Source organism: Myotis nattereri, assembly GCF_964212035.1.
Source record: "Myotis nattereri genome assembly, chromosome: 9".
Classification (NCBI taxonomy): domain Eukaryota; kingdom Metazoa; phylum Chordata; class Mammalia; order Chiroptera; family Vespertilionidae; genus Myotis; species Myotis nattereri.
In genome coordinates this window covers 5,319,858-5,340,925 of record NC_138084.1, presented here as the reverse complement: position 1 = coordinate 5,340,925, position 21,068 = coordinate 5,319,858, and the positions used below count along the sequence as shown (strand labels likewise).

The 21,068-nt window shown below is 62.1% G+C and overlaps 2 protein-coding genes across 2 annotated transcripts; both read right to left on the bottom strand.

Moving 5' to 3' along the window:
* Positions 1-104: 104 nt before the first annotated feature.
* On the bottom strand, positions 105-16,553 carry EHBP1L1 (EH domain binding protein 1 like 1; the record flags this gene model as incomplete). Its single annotated transcript, XM_081098375.1, has 19 exons — positions 105-564; positions 1,068-1,182; positions 1,265-1,338; positions 2,360-2,459; positions 2,738-2,861; positions 2,958-3,013; positions 3,132-3,189; positions 7,125-7,769; positions 8,764-8,812; positions 8,900-9,057; positions 12,071-12,111; positions 12,199-12,264; positions 12,353-12,388; positions 12,829-12,971; positions 13,050-13,228; positions 13,320-13,373; positions 13,724-13,819; positions 14,026-14,083; positions 16,450-16,553. The coding sequence occupies 19 exons, from the start codon at positions 16,551-16,553 to the stop codon at positions 465-467; spliced, it is 2,256 nt and encodes a 751-aa protein (XP_080954501.1). The 3' UTR covers positions 105-464.
* Positions 16,554-18,787: 2,234 nt separating this feature from the next.
* Positions 18,788-20,952, bottom strand: FAM89B (family with sequence similarity 89 member B). The gene is made up of 2 exons (XM_081099542.1): positions 20,234-20,952; positions 18,788-19,604 (listed from the first exon to the last, which is right to left on the bottom strand). The coding sequence occupies exons 1-2, from the start codon at positions 20,531-20,533 to the stop codon at positions 19,326-19,328; spliced, it is 579 nt and encodes a 192-aa protein (XP_080955668.1). The 5' UTR covers positions 20,534-20,952; the 3' UTR covers positions 18,788-19,325.
* Between the last annotated feature and the right edge of the window lie 116 nt (positions 20,953-21,068).

Below are 21,068 nucleotides of genomic sequence, written 5' to 3'. Positions count from 1 at the left end.
TCAAAGCCCCACAGCCCCGTCGAGGATCGCAGACAACCTTATCGGCCTAAGCACCAACCCCTTCCGTCCATTGAAACCCCAGCTGCCCCGAGAAAGAGTCTGTGTGGCCTTGTCCAACTTTATTGCTCACAGGGAACAGGAAGCGAGGGGCGGGCGCGGCAGTTCACAGCCACCCTGCTCCCCTGGGGCTGGCCACCCGGGCCCTGCCGTCGAGGAGGGGTTCTGCGCGGCGCTCCGGGGACCCCCAGCCCCCGCGAACACGCACACACTCACACACAGACAAATAAATACGGCCCGAGGGCGCGGCACCCCGCCGCTCCGGTCCTACGGACCCCAGGGCCGCCCGACCCTCCCGGGGAAGGAGCGACAGCGACCCCTACAGGCCGCGCGCGGCAGCCGAGGGGCCGGGTCGTCGGGAGCGCACGCCAGGCGGCGACCGGAAAGCCGAGGACTCCGGCGGCGGCTCAGCTCAGCGCACAGCGTTCGCGCCGGCTCAGCTGCCGGCTCAGCTTGCGGCGCCGCTGCTCCAGGCCGCGCTCCAGGCGCTCGTCCTCCTCCAGGGCGCTGGGGCGGGGCGGGTGCGCGTCAGCCGCGGGGCCATGCCCGGCGCTCGGGGGTTCGCCCCCGGGCTCCCAGCTCCCAGCTCCCAGCTCCCAGCTCCCGGGCCCACCCAGCTCCCAGCTCCCGGGCCCTCCCAGCTCCCAGCTCCCAGCTCCCAGCTCCCAGCTCCCGGGCCTTCCCAGCTCCCAGCTCCCAGCTCCCGGGCCTTCCCAGCTCCCAGCTCCAGCTCCCAGCTCCCAGCTCCCAGCTCCCAGCTCCCAGCTCCCAGCTCCCAGCTCCCGGACCTTCCCAGCTCCCGGCTCCCAGCTCCCAGCTCCCGGACCTTCCCAGCTCCCAGCTCCCAGCTCCCAGCTCCCAGCTCCCAGCTCCCGGACCTTCCCAGCTCCCGGCTCCCAGCTCCCAGCTCCCGGACCTTCCCAGCTCCCAGCTCCCAGCTCCCAGCTCCCGGACCTTCCCAGCTCCCGGCTCCCAGCTCCCAGCTCCCAGCGCGCCCGGGCCCCACTCACATCCGCTCCTTGTGGTCCAAGTTCCGGACCAGCTCGTCGCGCTGGTTCACCAGCGACACCAACTCCTCCAGCAAGAGCTGCTCTCGGTGCTGCTGCGCTGCCGTTTTCAGCCAGTCTGAGGGCGGAAGGGGCGGAGGGTCAGGAGGCACCGGCGCGGCCCCGTCCTCCACCCAGGCCCCTCCGGCCGCATCTCCCACCTTCGATGGCCAGCATGGCCCGTAGCTCCCGGCTCAGCAGCTCGAACCTCCGCTCCAAGTCCTGCTCCTCGATGCTGGGAGGCGGAGGTGCGGGTCAGGGGAAGGGGACCCGGAGAGCCACTCCCGGCGCCCACGCACCTCACCCCCCGTTCTCCCGAGGGCCGGGCCGGCTGAGGGCACAGCTCTCTCCTGGAGTCAGCCAGCTCTTTTGTTCCAACTGGTCCCCAATTGTTGGAAGTGTATATTGTCTCCTCCCACCCCCACCCCTTTTTATTTTAATTATTGATTTGAGAGAGAGAGGCATTGATATTGTTGTCCCACTTACATATGCATTCTTTGGTTGCTTCTTGTATGTGCCCTGACCAGAGCAAACCTGCCACCCTGCCCTGTGGGCATGACTTTCTAACCAGCTGAGCTACCGGCCAGGGGGCCCGCCCCTTTAAAAATACAAAACAGCCCTGTGTGTTGCTCAGTGGGTTAGAGCATCGCTCCCTGCCTGAATGGTGGTGGGTTCAATCCCAGTTGGGGGACATATGGGAGGCAAACCAATGGATATATCTCCCTCTCTCCCTTCCTCTCTCTCTCTCTAGAATCAGTGAAAAAACAAACAAGCATATCCTCTGGTGAGGATTTAAAAAATAATAAAATGAAATAATAACTCAGTGGGATTATTTGCATGAACATTACTCATAAACAGCAAGTGTTAAATTAAAATTATTCTGAAAAATGATCCAAAATGCAGGACTGCAAAGGCGATTGTTGCCAGAGTGGCTTCCCTGATGCCACTGGGGGAACCAGCTCAGGTCTCTCTGGGCCTCGGTTTCCCTAACTGAAAAGGAACAGGGTCAAACTAGGGCACTCAGCCCCGACCTGTCTGCACCACGTTTTTCTCTCATTTGTAAAATTAGCACCAATTTAAGAGGTACACACTTTAAACAGGAAATTGGGGGGGGGGGATAAGATGGCTGAGCAATTTTTCAAAAAGATCTTCATAGAAGAAAGCAGTGAATCGCTCTCATCAAAGGAGCAAAGCTTCTCTGCTCTGTGGGCCGGGGTGGCCGGGTGGGGCCTGGACAGCGCGGGGCCAGCACTCACAGCAGCTGCAGCTGGTCCTGCCTCCGGATGAGAGCGTTCTTCTTGTTGACCAGTGTGAACCACTCCTGGATCAGCACCTCCTCCTGCAGCTTGTTGGCACCTGAGGCCGGCCTGACAGTCACCAGGCCTGCCCCTGAACCCGGGGTGGGGGGGGTGGGGGGGGTGGCGGGGCACTCCCTTATGGCATCCCAGAAGCCAGAGCTGTGTGTCTCCAGCAAGCTGCTTCCCCTGCTCAGGGCCTCAGCGTGCCCAGCTGTAAATGGGGACGATGAACCCAGCCTTGCCTCCCCCCAACTCCTCCCACAGTCAGGAAGGGCTGCGGGACTGGGTAGATTGGGTGGCATGTGTTGGGGAGTGGACTCTAGATGCCTGGCCCACCTGATGCCATAAGGCTCCTCAGCTGCGTCTCCACCTCAGCTGCCCGCCCATCTATCTGCCTCTGCTCCTGTTCCAGGGCCTGTAGCTCTGCACACACGTACTGACTTGTGTCCTGGAACCGTTGCTGGGGTAAAAAGGGAGGGGGAACAGGGTGGATTCAGCCCAGGTCCTGCCTAGGAAGTGCCCACTCATCAGCTCCTCCCACCTCAGCCCACCTTACCAGCCCAGCCTCTTCCCCTGGGTTTGGGGATGGCTCCTCCAATGGGGGACTGCCACCTGCAGACAGAGACCAGGCTAAGTCACCTCCAACTGACACCTGCCCCCAAGAGGTCCCCAGTGCAGGATCAATGAGCAGCTGGAGTTGAGCTGGGTTCACCCCTTCAAAACTACTCACCAGAGGGCTGCTGTGGGGCTGGGGCTGGGGGTGGGCTGGGGGCAGGGCTCAGGCCTTCCTGTGGAGGAAGGAGACAGTGACGGCTTGGAGGGGTTCCCCAACAATCCCACCCTGGACCCAGCCAGAGCCTTACACATGGAGGGAAGGACCCGTGATTCCATACCCTGCCCATACAGCTGTGTCTCCAGTCCTGCATGCACAGCACCCCAGCCCCTAGCTCCTCTAGGAAGAATTCTCCATCCCTAGCCCTGTGGTCCTGGCCAGTTGACTCCCACTCTCTGAGCCTCACCAACCTTGTTCCTGGGTCCTCACAGAGTACTGGTGAGAGTCAGGGGTGAAAGGCTGTGAAGCGGCCAACTGCGGCCTTTCTTTCCGTGGCGCTCCCTCTCTCTGGCCACCTCTGACTCCTGTCACCTGGTGCTGGCATCTCCATCATGGCCAGGGCCCCACACAGGGACAGAGCTGGCCTGATGTGGCCATCCTGAGCCAGCACCTCCACCCAGTGACCAGAAGGGGGTGCTCTCCTGCTACCAATTTCTATGCCAGCCCCACTTCACATATCACTCAGAACAGGAAAGTTGCCTCGAACTACCCATTTCATTTTATTTTATTTTCAAAAATATATATTTTATTGATTTCTTACATGGAGGAATAGAGAGTTAGAAACATCGATGAGAGAGAAACATCCATCAGCTGCCTCCTGCACACTCCCCACTGGGCATGTGCTCGCAACCAAGGTACACGCCCTTGACCAGAATCGAACCTGGGACCCTTGAGTCCGCAGGCCGATGCTCTGTCCATTGAGCCAAACCGGTTAGGGCTAAAACTACCCATTTTAGACTGGAAGGGCAGGACTGGCCCCTGATGTGCCTGCCCCTGGCGACTCCCGGGGATAGACCTGGGGGCCCCCAATTTTCAGCTCAGCTGACAGCCAGGCTCCATTGATGGCTCCTGCTCTACGTCACCCCACTGTCCACCCCACCCTGCGCCCCTCTGAGAGGGAGCCCTAGACACCCCTTGCTCAGGTGCCATCTCTCTGGCCTGAGTCAGCGGTGGCCTCCTCACCAGCCACTACCTATGCCCTTCCTGCTGACAACCCGAAGGCCACAACTGAAGGGTCTTCCTAAAACCGCCACCTCGCCAGCCCCCAGCCTCGTTGCCAAGGCCTACCGGCAGCTGCAGCCTCAACTCCCACTACCCTGAACCCCACCCAGTCGCCACCCTCCAGCTACAGTCATGGACTTCACTTCCCCAAGTAGCTTCCTCAGCCTGGAGTCAACTTGACCTTCATGACCCGGCTCAGCTCCACCTCCTCCAGAAGCCCCTTCGGGCTCCCAAACCGCTTTCTGCTTCCCTCTTTGACCTTCCTGCCTCCTGAAGCACCTCCCTGAGCCCCAGGCTGGGCAGATGGCCTCCTGGGCCTCCCCCATCATAGCCCTACCCCCCACCCCATCATGGCTGTTGGTTACCCATGTCTGCCAGAAGTAGCCCCTGCAGACAGGGTGGGGCCCAGAGAATGCACTCAGAGTACACTGATTAACCTAAAACATTATTATTATCATTAAAGAATATCTGAGATTGACTCAGCATTCATACGCTGGGCACTATGCATGTATTAGCTCATTTAATTCTCCCAACAACCCTGAGAGGCAGGGACGACTACTATCCCCACTTCACAGATGAGGAAATGGAGGTCAGCGATGAGGCTCATACAGAGCCTGGCCTGGGGCCCAGGGCTGTCTAATCCAAAGGTTTGTTCCCAGCTTGGCCACCGATTCGCTGCTTGCCTCTGGGCTGAACAAAACCAGGGGCCTCTGTTTGTGTTCTTGAATGTCAGAGGGAAGAAATCCCAGCCCTGTGTAACCTGGAGTTGCAGGCTCCCGAGAGGCACTGAGGGAAAACACAGGCCCCGTTTTAGAAAGATCCCCGAAGTGGGTTCAAGGCGACTCTGCAAAGAACTGCCAGCCTTTGCCTCTCATCGCCAGGAGGAGAGCAGTGGCTTTCCCAGGCCGCACAGTCACTAGTGCTGGGCCCAGAAGAAGGCACCACTTCGGAGTTCAGGCTCAGAAGCCGGGTTCACACCTGTATCAACTCCCTTCGCCTCTTTCATCCTCTCCCTGAGCCTCAATGTTCTCACCTGCAAAATGGGAGAGTCACTCCTCCCTGGAAGGAAGGGGCATTGTGAGGAGTCAGTGAGGGCTTGTGGAGGCAGGCCAGGCACACAGCAAGAGCTCAACCACCAGGCAGGCAGAGGCAGGACGGTGGAGAAACCCCAACCTCAGCAGCCACTGAGCTTACTCACACCAGCCCTGGTGGGAATTCCAACACTTCCTCACGTCTGGCCCAAATTCCCCTCCCTACGCCCTGATGTCTGGCCCCTGCTCCGGGAAGCCTTGCTGAACCGCGCCAGAGGCATCCTGCCCTCCTCATGCCATGGCTTCAGCCCCACCCCAGCTGCGAGGTGCCTGACTTCATCCTACTCCAGGGCATGGGGAGTGCCCAAGGGTGAGGCCAGGCCTGACATTCCCCCGCTGCACACAAGAAGCCTGGGGGATGGGAGAGGCCAATGAGGAGAAGGCCTCTCCAGCCCCACTGGTCAGATATCGCCTGTGGGACAGGAGCAGGAAGAGGCCTGGCTCTGAAGGACCAGGTACTGAACTTGGGCCCAGAAGACGGTAGGATGAAGCCTCCCTTTATTTTATTTTGTAATATTTTGATTAATTTCGGAGAGGAAGGGAGAGGGAGAGAGGATCGAAACATCCATGATGAGAGAGAATCATTGATTGGCTGCCTCCTGGTCCATAGGTAGAGAGATGCTCAACCACTGAGCTACGCCCCTGGGAGGCCACTGCCATTCACAAGGCTGTGTCCAGAGGCCAGCAGACTGGCTCGGCCGGGTGGCGGTGCCCTCTGACTCCTGTCCATCACATCTCCTATGAGGGCCCTTGGGCCTCCCTGTCTCTCATCACGGGCTCAGTGCTGTGCCTCTGACGCTGCCCTCGAGGCTTCTGCTCCCCAGGCTGCCTCACCCCCACCTGCGGACCTGACCCGAGAGGCCTGGCAGTTCCCTACGCGAGACCTCAGATGTCCTGCTGCCATGTTTTTGCTTGTGCGGGCCCCTCCACTTTAGAACCGCCCCTCCCATTCTCCCCCTGGGAAACCTGCCTGTCCTATGGGCCTGGCTCAACAAAGGCTTTCCCGTTTATTCCCTCCTTTCCTTAGAACTCAGGAGCCATCCCTGGGCGGCTGAGGGCTGGAGTGGCCTGACAGGCAGGATGATGTAGTGGGCAGTGGGCGGACCCCAGCTGGAAGCCCATGGCCTGGACTTCAGTGGCTCTGAGTCCTTGAGCAAACCCCTGCCCTCTCTGGGACCCTCTCCCCTTTAAGATCTGTAGTGACCACGTGACACCCCGGCAGACTCTGACCTGAGACCTGCAGGGGCTGAGAGTATAGGGGTGCCCAGCAGGGTCTCCAATCTCCAGCCCCCCTTATCACAGAAAAGAGGAAACTGGTCTCCAGCATCTGGAGTTAAAGACCCCAGTCAGAGAACGCTGGTGTTGGGAGGCCCTGCATGGCCCCCCTGGGTATGGAAACCTTGCTCCCACCTGCAAGGCAGCGACTGCTACTGGTTCCCCGGGGCCACCTGCAGGGGAAGAAAGGCCAGCCCTCTCTAAAGGCCACACAGAGTGCCGACAGCCTGGAGCCTTCTGGGCATTTCCTTCCAGAGCCCATGATTCCAGGAACGGGGTGCCAAGACCTAGAGACCACCGGCAGGTACCTAGGCTGGCGGCCGCGGCCAGGGCTCTTGCCCGCGGTCGCTTTGGGCCCGGTGAGCCTCGCTGACTCCTCCGCCGGCACCGAGGTCCCCCTGATCAGAGAGTGTCCCCCCAGCCCTGCTGGGTACCCCCCCCCTCACCCCCGCCAGCTCTGCCCTGAAGCCCCTCGGGACCCGCCCCTTGGCTCCCAGGCCCCACCCCGCGGGGCGGCACTCACCGCGGCCGTGGCTCCCGCGTCGGGGTCGTCCGCGGAGAAGGAGTTGCTGTTCCGCAGCCGCGAGCGCCTCTTCTTCAGCAGGTCGGCGTCCCGCACGTGGGAGAAGGAGCCGTGCGCGCGGGGCGGGGGCACCGGCCCGGCCTCCCCGTTCACCGAGGACCGCCGCAGCCGCACGCCGCCCCCCGCGCCCGGCGCCCCGGCCCCGTTCACCAGCGCCTCAGCCGCGGGCACCGACGCGCGGGCTCCGGGGCCCTCCGCCGGGGCCTCCGCAGAGCGCGCCTCCTGGGCGGCCTCGGCCCCTGGGTCCTTGGAAGCCTCCTCGGGGGCCGCCCCTTCCCCGCGGCTCGCAGCCTCCTTCGGCTCCTTGGGCTCCTCGGGCGACTCTGCCCGGTGCTCCCGCAGCCTCTGTGCCAGGCCACTGGCGTCCAGGTCGTCGGGCGGGCTGGACTGGGTGCTGGCTACGCGGTACGTGCCAGCCCGGCCGCCGCCCTCCAGCTGCACCAGCTGCAGCTCCTGCCCCGTGCAGAAGGCGCGGATCTGGCACAGGTAGGTCATGACTATCAGCTTGTCCGGCACCGACAGCAGCACCATGTCCGCGGGCTCCAGCAGCCGGGACACGCCCAGGGCCGCGAAGCCATCGAAGGCCTAGGGACAGGGACGGAGTGCTTGGCGTCAGCGTCAGCGGTGGCAGCCGGGGTTGGCGGTCGTTGCCCAGCTACGCGGTGGCCCCACCCTGGACCGCCCGGGGTCCCCCACGACCCGCATGCCAGGGTTTGCCTAGCAACGCCTTCACTCCCCTATTGCAGGACAAGTAGCAACAGGGCAACGCTCGTGTAACCCAGCAACTGCACACGAAGGAGCGGTTTTGGAAAAAGCAACTAGTGGAAATATGCTTTAAAAACCCACACAGCTAAAAAACAAAAACAAAAAACAAAAAAAACCCCACACACAACTAAACGATGGAAAATGAACAATTTAAATTTTAAAAGACCAAAAGGATAAAAGGTGGCAGAACTTCCAAAAGCCGCAGCTGGGGCCCACCAGCCCAGACTCCTCTCCCACAGACACTGGGACCGCAATCCTGGACCTTAGGCTCTAGTCTAGACCAGCCGTTCTCAACCTGTGGGTCGCCGCAATCCTGGACCTAGGGGGCTCTAGTCTAGACCAGCGGTTCTCAACCTGTGGGTCGCCGCAATCCTGGACCTAGGGGGCTCTAGTCTAGACCAGCGGTTCTCAACCTGTGGGTCGCCGCAATCCTGGACCTAGGGGGCTCTAGTCTAGATCAGCGGTTCTCAACCTGTGGGTCGCGACCCCTTTGGGGGTTGAACGACCCTTTCACAGGGGTCGCTTAAGACCATCGGAAAACACATATATAATCATATACTGTTTTTGTGATTCATCACTATGCTTTACTTATGTTCAATTTGTAACAATGAAAATACATCCTACATATCAGATATTTACATGACGATTCATAACAGTAGCAACATTACAGTTATGAAGTAGCAACGGAAATTATTTTATGGTTGGGGGTCACCACCACATGAGGAGCTGCATTAAAGGGTCATGGCATCAGGAAGGTTGAGAACCGCTGCCCTAGACCCTCCTTCCCGCCAGGCCCCGCCCCCTCCCAGCTCACCTGCTTGTTGTTTTGCTTGATGTTGAGTGGGTCAAGGGAGGCATAGTCGCTGTGGAGAGAGCTCTGGTCAGAGGCTGGTCCACACTGCCCTCCTGGCAGGCTCCCCACTTCATTCCCACCCCCTTTGGTGGCTCACATCTTGTCTGGGTGGAATCGGTGCAGGATGGCACAGAAAGCCAAACCGTTGCGCCAGGATGTAGTAAAGTTGGTGACTCGGACGCCACGGTAGCCAGCGGTGACCTCCTGGCACCACTCCAGTAGGGACTGGCTGGAGCTGACCAGGGCAGGCAGTGCCTGGGGACACAGGGATGGGCTTAGGGAATGTGAACATGTGCCCTCTGCCCCTTGGGCATAAAACAGCCCCAGCTCTGGGTTTGTCGGAGGCTCCAGAGACCACTGGCCAGAGCCTTGGAGCCAGGCAAGAGTTTCCAGCTCTGGCGTTCTCTACCAAAGTCACCTAAGAGATCAGTGGCCCCCAGGCAAGATCAGAGGTCACAGCAGCCACACCTCAAGGTCAGCTCAGAAAAATCAGCTTAAGGATGTCCCACTCCATGCAACCCAGGGAATACAGGGTGGGGGAGCCAGGGTATCCTGAGAGAGGAAGGGGTGAGGGGGCTCCTTGAAGCTGAGCCCGTCCCACCTCACCCCAGTCGACCAGGTGGGTCCATGCAGAGCCGCCGTTAGCTCAGCCCCAGGTTAGTGGAAAGCACAAGACTGGGCCCTCGGCAGCCCCCATTCCCTACCTGGCTGCTGGGCAGCCTCCTGTCCTCTTCAGGCTCCTCTGGGGAAGAGGCCCCTGAGGGCCTGGGCACCCCAGCCCCTGCCCCACTGGCCACCTGCGTCTCAATCAGGCTGGCCTCAGCTTCTCTCCCCTTCTCGGTTCCCAAGACCCCAGCCTCTGCTTCCTGGGCCTCAAAAACACCAGATTGGTTCTCTGGAGGACCTAAAACTTCCACCTCTGCTTCAGGGGCCCCCCACACCCCAGACTTGGCCTCTGAAATCCCCAAATCCCCAGCCTCCAACTCCTGGACCCTCAAAACTGCAGTCTCTGCCTCTGCTCCCTGGGACCTTAAAACTCTATGCTTAGTAACTGGGGCCTTTAACGCCTCATACATGAAGCTCCCGCAGAGCCCAGTCCCTGCCTCCAGCACCCCAGAGACCTTAGCGTTCTCAGCCTCCAAATCGGTCCTTTCTGTCTGTTGAGTCCCCAGTCCCTCAGCCTCTGCCATTCCAACCTCTGGCCCTGAGTCCCCTGAATCCCCCATCTCTGTCTCCTGGGCCCCTGCTGTCTCAATCCCCACCCCTGGGACCCCTGAACCCCCAGCTGCTACCTCCTGGGTCCCCAATATCTCAGCTTCTGCTGTCTCAGTCCCCACCCCTGGGAACCCTGAACCCCCAGCTGCTATCTCCTGAGTCCCCAACATCTCAGCTTCCTCTGTCTCAGTCCCCACCCCTGGGATCCCTGAACCCCCAGCTGCTATCTCCTGAGTCCCCAACATCTCAGCTTCCTCTGTCTCAGTCCCCACCCCTGGGACCCCTGGACCCCCAGATGCTACCTCCTGGGTCCCCAATATCTCAGCTTCTGCTGTCTCAGTCCCCACCCCTGGGACCCCTGAACCCTCTACCTCTGCTTCGTGGACTCTTGCTACCTCAGATTCTATCTCGGGGACCCTTGAACCCTCAGCTGTTTTCTCCTGGGTCCCCAGTACCTTTGCCTTTGCTGTCTCAGCCTCAAACCCTGGAACCTCAGAACCTCCTACTTCTGTTTCCTGGGTCCCCGATGCCTCAGATTTTACTGCTGAGACCTCTGACCCTCCCACCTCTGTCTCCTTGGCCCCCAATATTGCAGGCTCTGCTATCTCAGATTCTATTCTCAGTACCCCTGAGCCCCCTGTTATCACCTGGGCCCCCAATAGCTCAGTCTCTGCCACCCCCGTCTTTGTTCTCAGAACTCCTGCAGCCCCAGCCTCTGTTTCCTGGGTCTCCGGTTCCTCAGACTCTGCCATCCCAGCGGCTTCTGACTCAGGGACCCCTGATCTCACTGCCTCTGTCTCCTGGGCCTCCAACCTTTCAGCTTCTGCTGTCTCACTCTCTATCTTTGGGAACGCTGATCCCTCTGCTTCTGTCTCCTGGGTCCCCAAAACCTCTGATTCCGTCATCCCCATCTCTGTTCCCAGGACGCTCGAGACCCCAGTTTCTGCCTCCCAGACCCCCAGATCCCTAGACATTGCCCCCTGGTCAGCTGTGGGTGGGGCTTCCTGGGGCCTGCTCACCTGGGGCCTGGTGCTGGCTGCTCCAACAGAGGGGCCCTGCTCCAGGCCTGTCCCCCCAACACCAGAGGCCCCGCCCCTCACCTCTGCACCCTCTCTCTCCTGGCCTGCAGCAGCCCTGGACCCCTCGGAGTCACTGAGATGCCTGGAATGCCCTGCAGGCTCTGCTGGGGGTGAGCTCTGGACAGTAGGAGCCTCATCCCGGGTCCTGACCCCTGTCCTCCCCTGAGAGGCCCTCAGAGGAGCCTCAGGAGTTCCCTTGAACCTTGCCTCAGACATCACCCCTGTAGCCTCTGGTCCCTTAGTGTCCACATGTCTCACCTCTGACCTCTGCTCAGCATCCACTTGACTAACTTCTGAACTCTCTTCAGCCTCCCCAGGTCTGACCTCTGACCTCTTGGTGTTCACGCCTCTGGGTCCTGACCCCTGCTCAGTGTCCACCCCACTGGCCTCTGGCCTGACCCCAATGGTGCCTTCCTCAGCCTTGACTTTCTGCCCTCCCAAAGAGTTTCTGCAGCCTTCATCCTCAACGCCTGGGCTCGGCCTGGCTCCCTGGGCCTCTGTCCCTTCCTGAGGGCTTGCCTGGGCCTGGGTCTCCCCAGCAAAACCCACTCCTGCTGGGGGAGCCCCTGAGGCTTTGGGGGCCTCATCTTTCCCTTGGGGGACTGAGGGCCAGGGGGCATCAGAGCCTTTCCGGAGCCGAGGGGCCGGGATGGGGGCCAAATCCTGGTCTGGATGTCTTGAGGACCTGAGGAGAGAGCAGGAGGGGGCGTTGGAGGAGTCATTGGCCCCCCACTCTCAGCCCCAACTCCCCTTCCCCTCCGATTGCTGGGGTGCAGGAGAGGTAGGTTGGTAGAGGGAGTGCAGCTTCCTAACTGGTCAGGGCATGGGGGTGGGGCTGGTTCCAAAGCTCACCTTGTCTCCAGTGGGGTTCCGGGGGGCCTTGGGGCTTCAGGCCCCACCTGGCCCCCAACTACAGTAGCTGGTTCTGACCCCTGGCTCCGGGAGGCCCTGGCTGGGGGCGCAGGGACACTCACAGGGGCTGGGCTGGTATCCTCAGTACTAGACGGGCTGGCAGCTGGGGAAGAAGGAAGGAGAGCGGTGCTGAGGCCTGGGCCCCATGACCGGAGGTCCAGTCCCCATCCAACCCCGGTCTAGGCCTCACCTGCCTGCCGGGGCTGTGCTCGGCCCTCCTCCTCCTCACAGAGTGTCTTCAGCTCCCGAGGGGGATCTGGGGAAGGGTTTGGAGGGGCAGGTTTAGCTCAAGGCAGAGCCCTGAAGGTCTGACCCCCTCCCTCCAACTAGAGCTCTGGGCCTACCTGGGAGCCGCCCCGGCCTGAGGGCACCGCCCCGGCCTGCGAGAAGAGACAGGCCCGAGAATGCAGAGAAAAAGAGAGAGAACCAGGAGGACAGACAGAAAAAAAGCCTTAATAAGCTAACGGGAGGGATAAGGAAGCTGGCGACAAGCGTAAGCGTGGGTGGTGAGGGTGGTGAGCGGGGACTGCAGCCCCTCTCTATGCCTTGGGCACAGTTGTTATAGGACAAGTACAGGTGGGGGAGGCACCCACTCCGGGGTAGAGAGGGCCAGGGGCAGGGGGACCCTGGGAACACATCCTGCAGGACTCAGCCAAGGACCCAGGCCACCACAGGACCAGGGGCCAAGTCTGGACAACCAGGGTGGCAGGGCAGGTCAGAGCTGCCTGGGCTATAGTGAGCTCCTGTCACTGGGCGTGCACATGGCAAGTGGCTTATATATGGTCTTGGGGGCAGTCCACGTCCACGGCCGTGAGCCCACCTGGCTGGGGGGCATGAGCCCGAGCCTCAGGGGCCCCTGGACCATTAGCCTCCTCCTCGTCACTCTCAGCAAAGTCGTCCAAGTTGCCCACGTCACTAGGCTTCACGCTCATAAGGCTCGCCAGACTCTGCATGTCATCGTCCCTGGGGGTCAGAGGTCAGGAGTAAGGGCTGGGGTCGGAGATTGAAAGCTAGGGCCAAGGAGGGCGGGCAGACACTCACGTGGCACGGCCCTCTCGCAGCAGCACCCCCGAGAGGGTGAGGCTCAACTCCGCATGTACCACCTTCACCGACTTGGCCTTCAGCCGCAGCCGCAGCGGAACTTGGGCAGGCACGGGCCCCGCGTGGCGGGCCAGGTCCACCTCGGCCGAGGCCAGCACCTTCCGCTGCCCCTTGGACTCCTGTGGGCCAGGGGGAGGGGCTGGAGGAATGAGTACAGTGCTGCCCCAGAGTCCCCAGGACCCCGGCCCCCAGCCCACCACAGGCACTCACATTTTCAATAACAAACGTCCACTCTTTGGCCTCATACTGGTCCACGTGGGGGTCCTGGGAAAAGCAGGCACAGGTGAGCACAGGGGCTGCTGGGGGAGGGGCGGGGCCGGGAGAAGAGCCCAGAAGGTGTTGGTTGGGGCCTTCCCACGTGCTGGTCCATCCCACCTGGGCTGCCCCTAGCTTCTCCTGATCCCGGCTGTCTCTCCTAGAGCCGGTGGCAGGTAAATGTGACCTCCTCCAAGAAGACCTCCCGGCCACTCACGCTGAACAGGCAGGCCCTGCAGCAACTCTTGGTCTCAGCAGTCTTTCCTCTTTGGAGTGACAGCCCAGCAGGGGAGCCCTGTGGTTCCCTGGGGCTGTGATCGCCAGCCCAGTCCCTTCCACGTGGAGGGCGAGAGCCTCACCCTGTACAGGGTCACGGAGATGTCCACATTCTCAGGTACCATCCACACCACGGTGCCCCGGTAAGGGTTCTGGATGCCCGGCTGCCAGCTGTGGGCCTACAATGAGCAGTCTGAGTCCTCTCCCAATCTTAACCACCCCCCCCTTTGCCCTTGTCTTCAACCTTGACCGCATCTTTCTCTCCATTCTGTGGATTCTGATCTGAACCGGAGTCCACGACCCCATCAGCCCTCACCCACTTTACCCATACCCCACCTCACTGGCCCCACCCCTAACCTGTATCCCCAGCTAACATCTCCCCCACCTTGGAGCAGATGCGTCGGTTCCGCCGGGTCCACACCACCACCAACTTATCCGGTTGCCTGGGAGGGGTGGGGGAGAAGCGGGGGGCTGCTCAGTCAGGCTGCCCAGCTTCTCCATGTCCCCCAGGGTCTACCCTCTGCCCTCATTCCCCTCCCCCAGGAGAGGGCATGGACAGCCCTTATCTGAAGCCGCAGGGAGCAGGGTGGGGCTGCTGAGGCAGGGTGGGGCCCAGGGCAGAAGGGCAAAGGCCCCATGTAGGTCAGCGGGATCATAAAGACAGGGAGCAAGGGATCGGCACACAGCAAGGACCCTGCAAGAGGCACAGCCCAGGCTGAAAGAAGTCCCTTCACTCACAATATGTGTGAAGTGCTTCTTAGGGTCAGAGCAGAGCAAAGCAGAGGCAGGACCCTTCTGGGCTCAGAACAACAAAGGTGGGGGGAGAACGCTAACCAAGAAGAAAAAGGCATTAAGCTGACTTCGTGTCGTGGATGCACAGAGCCTCCTTAAGATTGGATGTGGGAGCAGAAGTACGAGTGGGGGAGGGATGGGCTGTGTGAGGGCTCCAGGTCAGTGCAAGGTCCAAGTTTGGGGGGAGGCCCTGAGTCAGAGTAGGGGGCAGGGGTGCGAGGTAGTCAGAGTCGGAGGGTCCACTGTTCTTAGACCCCCTCCCAGGCCCTTCTATGCCCAGTCCTTTGTCCTTTGCTGGGCCCGGGGACCCGGCCCTGCGTCCTACCTCTCAAACCCAGAGCCCTGGCCCCTAGCTCTGCAGGGCGCCTGGCTCCTGTGAGGGACCTCAGGTTCTACCTAAGCTGAGCAGCATAAGCAGGGCAGACGCCGAGGGCAGGCAGAGGTGTGAGGAGACAGAGACAGTCAAGAGGAGAGTGTGCAGGGCCCAGTCCCAGGCACGGAGCTAACACAAGGCTGGGCCGTGAAGGAAGAGGGCCCCTTTGGGTCAGAGGGCCCACTGCTGCCAGGAGGGCGGGGTGGTTGAGGGCCTGTATCCAGCCCCCTGCCAGGGCATTTGAGCTCACCCAGTTCACTGCCCTCTGGAGTCTGAGCCAAGATAAACGGCTCACTTGTCAAACCCTGAGGGTGCTGAGACCTGGAGAGCTTGGGGGGCCAGGAAAGGTCACCCAGCTGGCCCTAGAGGCCTCCAGCTCCTTTCCCCAAACCCAAACAGCAGGGGATGGCTGAGCAGGGGTATCCATGGGGCCTTCCCAGAAAGGGGAAGTGGGCAAGGGGTGCCTAGGGAGGGCGGGGCCTGGCCAAGCAGTCTGACTCAGGCTGGGCACGCCCTCCTGGGGAGCTTCGACCTGGACAGGGGCAGCTCCCTAACCTGGGCTCAGAAGCCCAGGAGACCCTGACTGCCCGCCCCCCGTGACTCACATGCGCTGACACTGCCCACACCCTTGGCCTGCTCTCCGGGACCATGTCCAGTATCCTCTGACCTTACCCAGGGTGCCAGGGTAGAAGGTAGAAGCCAGAGGCCCGAGTTCCCTCCCGTACCAGCCCTGTGCTGTGCCACCCCGTCCAGCCCGTCTGCTCCGGGCCTCGCTGAGAGGGCTGGCCCAGGCAAGACCAGGAATATGGCAGCTACCGAAGGACCCCAAGGTCTCTTCCTGCCCCAGCAGCCCTTCCTCCTGGGAGCCTAAATTTAGCCTGGCGGGTAAGATCCCCTCAGCTGTGCCCTAATCCAGCCAAGGGAAGCTGACACCAGTGAACACATATATTTAGGGTGTGACGCAGGGGCCTAGGCAGCTGTGGAGAAGGAGATACCCCTGGGTCCTCTGGCAGCCCAGGCCAGGTCCCGCACCCCCACATGTCTCCCCCACCCCACTACCTTGCCCTCTCCAGGCCTCCTCTTCCCGACCCACAACCTCCCAGGCCCCTTTAAGCCACTCCCGCCTCCCTCCTCATCCCTCCCAGCGCTCAGTTTCCCCTTTTAAGGACATTGTGGAGATGAATCCGGCCTCCCAGAGCCCAGTCCGGCTGGGGGGGGGGGGGGTTCTCTGGCTCCACCAGTGGGCAGCGGAGGAGGGGACAGCATCCTTGTTCTGAGCTGAGCTGAGGCCCATGAAGGCTTCTGCCCCAGCCTGGCTGCCGGCACCCCCAGACTGGCCACCTTGAACCACCCCTCCGCCCCGAACATGAGGCCTCCCTTCCCCCCAGCCCTGAGCGCAGCTGAGGGAAGTGTGGGCGCAGACAGTCTCAGGCCGGAAGTCCTGACTCCACTCCCTCAAGGCTCCCACACCCCCAACCCCAGGGGTCCCACAAGCGGCAAGGGCCCTTGTGAGCGTCTGTGCCTGGACAGCAGGGGCCAAGCCAGGGTGGGGGCCACTGTGGTCCTGGCGCCGGGGACGGGGTGGCCTCGGCTCCAAAGGCTGGATGGGGCCCCAGCCGGGGTCCCGGGCCTCCGCCCACTCACCATTTCTTGGTGCACTCCACCACCAGCTCGTGGTAACAGGCCACGAACTGGAACTTGGCGGCCCGTTTGCCCACGCGCTGCAGGCGCTTCCACACCGAGGTCATGGCCCCGCCGCCCCGCTCCTCAGAGCCCCGGCTCCCGCTGGCCCGCGACCGCTGGCCCCGCCCCGGTCCCCATGGCTCCCGGCTCCTGGCCGCGCCGCCCGCCCCGTCGGTGCGGAGGTGCCTGAGGCTCGGCCCGGGCCGCTGTCCGGGCTGCCGCCGGTGGGTCTGGCTGAGACGCCGGGGGCGGCCGGCCGGGGCGCGTCGGTCCCCGGAGCGCCGAGCGGAGAGCGCGCCGTTTCCTGGAGCCGCACCCCCGTCGGAAGGCGGGCGGGGCTCCGGCGGCCGCGGGCGCGGGGCGGGGCGGGGCGGCCGGGCTTCCGGGGCCTTTCACCCAGACCGAGGGGGGGAGGGCGGGCCTGCAGCGCCCGCTCGTTGCGCTCCGAGGCGGTGTGGACGCGCTGGCGGGGGAGAGGGTAGCCGCACCTCGGGGCGCCTCCCTGCCTGCCCCCGGCCCCGCGGGTCAGTACCGATGGTCCCATTTCACAGGCAGGGAAACAGAGGCCCAGGAGAGGGAGGAGACTTGCTCAGGGTCACAGTGCGAGCCGCACTCACACCGGGTGGCAGAAGGAGGAGCCAGGGACGGCCTGGTGGCTCTCCCTGCGGACGGCACCCATCGCACCCATCGGCCCGTCAGGAGGAAGCTAGTCCCAGCAGCCAGCGGAGCTGGGGGCTCAGACCGCGCACACGTGCGGACCCGGCAGAGCGCGCCACTGAGCCCGGCCCCACCTGCTACACCGGAGTCACTACAGTCCCGCCTTTCACAGTGGCGGGGAGGATGAAACCTTGGGAGGTTGTGTTTGTACTTGGAAACCTTACAGTTTGAGGTTTCATGGCGTAGAATCCGTTATCACTAACGGGACTGCGTGTTGACGCTCCCTCCCCCGGGGGAGTCCGCCTTGGGTGTCAGCCACTGTTCACACCTAGATTAGAGCCCTCGCGGACCCGCCCGCCCGGAATGGTAATGAGCCGCAGGTGTCAGGCCGAGTGAGAGAACCGGCCCCGCAGCACATCAGCCTGTTCCCTCCCCGCCAGCGCCCGAGCCCTGCAAGGTTGGTGAGCGGACAGAGAAGCTGGTGCTTGACAAACTCCATTTACACAGGATGCCTCATCTGCCAGGAGTACCGCCGAGTTGTCTCCAGGAGGCAAGAAACTGGGCGTGGGTCTGCGCAACCCCAAAGCCTAAGTGAGCGACTTCCTGGTCCTGTTCTCGCTTCTTGGTCCCAGTTGTGGGGTGATGCCCAGCCGGTGTGGCTCAGTGGTTGAGTGTCGACCTATGAACCAAGAGGTCATGGTTCAATTCCCCGCAGGGCACATGCCTGGGTTATGGGCTCGATTCCCAATGTGGGGCATGCAAGTGGCAACTGATCAATGTTTCTCATCATTGATGTTTCTCTCTCTCTCCTCCCTTCCTCTCTGAAACCAGTCATATACATATGAAGTTGGGGGGTGTTTGTGTGTGAATGAGGGAACGAGGACCCACCGTCCCCAAGTATGCAGGCTCCTCTGGTGGGTTTGGATCCCAGTCCCAGCAGAGTGGTCCTCCATTTCCTCTGTAAGACTTTTTAACTTACAACCCTCAAGGTCCCAAGTGCTGTGGGGCCAGGCCAGGCTGTCTGTATGAGACTGAGGAATGGGGGTGTCTGAGACCCTGTCTTATGCACCAAAGCCGGGGGCACTGACCCCCACCTCTCCTTCAGGGCTTGTTTGGCCTCTGGGAGACCTGGGATGGCGACTTCACCCCCTTCTACCTCTGCAGCTCTTTCCTCCCACCCACAGGGCGCTCACTAGCTCCCAGGCCCTTCCCAGAAGTGCCTTCCCCGCTCTCTCCCCCCTCCCCCTCCGAGGGGCCCCTTGGCCTGCGAGCTCTGGCCCACCCATTTCCTGTGCCGCCCCAATTCCGCCCGCCTCGACTCGCGGTGGAAAATTTCTCTCCTTCAGATGGGCGGCTCCTTCTCCTTCCTTCCAGGCCGCCAGGAAGGCCCCGAGTGAGTGGGAAGGAGGCTGGGCTCCAGGCCTCCGGCCAGAGAGGGGAAGTGAGTTGCCCGCAGACACACAACCGCGGGGCCAGGCTGGGCCAACTTGGAAAGCTCCCCGGTCCGTCCGGGGAGGATGCGCACCCCGCCGCCGCCGCCTTCTCTCACTCGGTTCCGGCGCCACCTGCCGGCGGAGCACGGGGCCGCACTTGCCAGAAACGCCGCTCTTCCCGCCCCAGAACCAAGCAGTCGGAACGCTGGGACGCTGAGAGGATTTATTGATCTATGCGCCCAGGAGGCTGGCCCCTCAACTTAAATATCCTGCGCAGAGTCTTGGCCCTCCCGGCTGTGGGCGGGTGCCAGACTGGGTCCTGGAGCCCTGGTCGAGGGCAGTGGAAGCCAGGGACCGGAGGTGGGATGCCCCTGAGCCAGCAGCTGCCAACAGCAGCACACGGTGAAGAGGAGATGGGAGTCAGATACGCATCCCAGGCCGAGATACCAAGGGAGCGAGGATGCGCTGGGCCCACGGACAGACTGAAGGCTGGCTAAGCCGAGGTGCACACACGGGGAAGAGGTGGAGGTCCAGCGCCAGGGGCAGCGGCTGTAGCCCAGGTGCCTGCCCAGAGCCAGCGAACCCGACGGGAGAGGAGGTTGGCAGCTGTGCCTCTGAGGGACCAGGCCTTCCCTCCAGTGGAGGGCGGTGGTGAGGGGGAAGCAGGCACTACAGCCTGAGTACTTGCTGAGGGGTGCGTTTCTGAGCCTTTTGCATGGGTACATGCCCCCCCTCCCCCCCAGCTCTTCAGAGGTTGATGTGGAAGGCATCTTGCAGCCACTGGTCACGGGCATTGTGTGTCTGGGGCACAGTGAGGGGAGGTGGGTCTGGGGGCAGGCTGGCGTCAGGAGGTTCGTCGTCATCGGATAGGCCAGCATCAGGTGGGTAGGAGCTGTCTGAATGCAGGGAAGATGACAGGTCCTGGCACAGGCTCAAGTCTTGGCACAGGTGCTTGTAGTCCTGGATTGACTCGTACAGGCCCCACAGCTGGCACAGCAGGGACATGTCCAACTGCCGCAACCCCACCTGCAAAAGACTGAGGGTGGGCTGGGGTTGGGGTCCAGGCCACCCTCAGCCCAGCCGCAGCCCTAGCCAACTTCCCACACTTTCTCAGTCAAATGTCTGTGGACACAGACGCCACCTGCAAGCTGTGCATCTTTGGCAAGTCACTAACCCTTATCTCTAAGGAGATAACCTTGCAGCGGTTCTCAACCTGTGGGTCGCGACCCCTTTGGCGGTCGAACGACCCTTTCAGAGGGGTCGCCTAAGACCATCCTGCATACCAGATATTTACATGACGATTCATCAGAGTAGCAACATCACAGTTATGAAGTAGCAACGAAAATAATTTTATGGTTGGGTCACTACATGAGGAACTGTACTTAAAGGGCCAGAAGGTTGAGAACCACTGAAGCAGGATGGAGTGAAATGCAACGAGGAAAGCGTTTAAAAACACACGGAATTACTGGTATAAATGGTAACTGAAATTACTGTTGCCATATCCCTTCTGACCCAACCGGCTCCGGTACGTCCTCGGAGACCCAGGCCGCGCTGGTTCCGCCCTCTGCGCTCCACCCCACCTCGGGGCTCTCCTATTCGGCACAGCACCCACCCCCTCTCCCACCCAAAGCCCTGCCCGGGACCCAGCTGCTCACCATCTCTTTGCGCAGCGCCGCTAGCGCCGAGTCGAGGTTGACAGGACGCCGCGGGCCGGGGGGACCGGCGGCAGGTCCGGCGTGGGCAGCGCCCGTGGCGCCGCGGGGCCCTTCCGGGACGCGGGACGCCCGGCTCAGCTCGTCGTGGATGCGGCTGCGCTGGCTGTAGACGCGCTCCAGCTCCCGCCACGAGCCCCCGCTGGCGTTCAGGAGCCCGCTGAGGCCGCGCGGCAGCGGCGGGAGTCCGGCCAGGGCGCAGCCCGTGCCGCCCGGCGCCTCGGCCGAAGGCAGCCCATTCATGGCCGGGCCGATGATGCCGACTCCTTCCCTCCAATGCTCCGCTCGGGCTGCCGCCCTCGGGGCCCGCACCCCGGGGCCCCACCGGCCGAGCCCAGCCGCCGCCCGCAGGCCGCGCTTTGTTCCTACCCGGACGCCTCCGACTCCGCCCCGTCCCGCCCCCTCCGCATGGGCGGGGCCTCTCTTAAAGGGGCAACGGCAGCGGGCCCAAGCGCCCCCCCGCCCGCGGAAAGCTGAGTAAGGGGAATAGGCGACAGAAAGGAGACAGAAAAAGTGGGAAGAGACCGAAAGCGGCGGGCACGGTCCATTCACGGTTCTTTACGCTCCCCCAGCACTGTGTTGAATTATCCTGTCCAATTATAACTCCCAAGGAAAAGGATCTAAAAGCGGGGTCAGGAGGCTGGGGTAAATCCATACTTGGTCCCTAACGGGCAACCTGATGCCTTGTCAGTGTCTGAGTACCCGGGCTGGGCAGGGAGGCAGCTACCAAGGGGACTGGACTCCCTAGCTCACCAAAGGGTGGAGAAGGAGCACTGGA

Coding starts and splice junctions, on each gene's coding strand:
- FAM89B (XM_081099542.1), bottom strand. CDS start 20,533: ATGAATGGGCTGCCTTCGGCCGAGGCGCCGGGCGGCACGGGCTGCGCC. Junction 19,605..20,233: donor CGGCGCTGCGCAAAGAGATG/GTGAGCAGCTGG, acceptor AGTCTTTTGCAG/GTGGGGTTGCGGCAGTTGGA.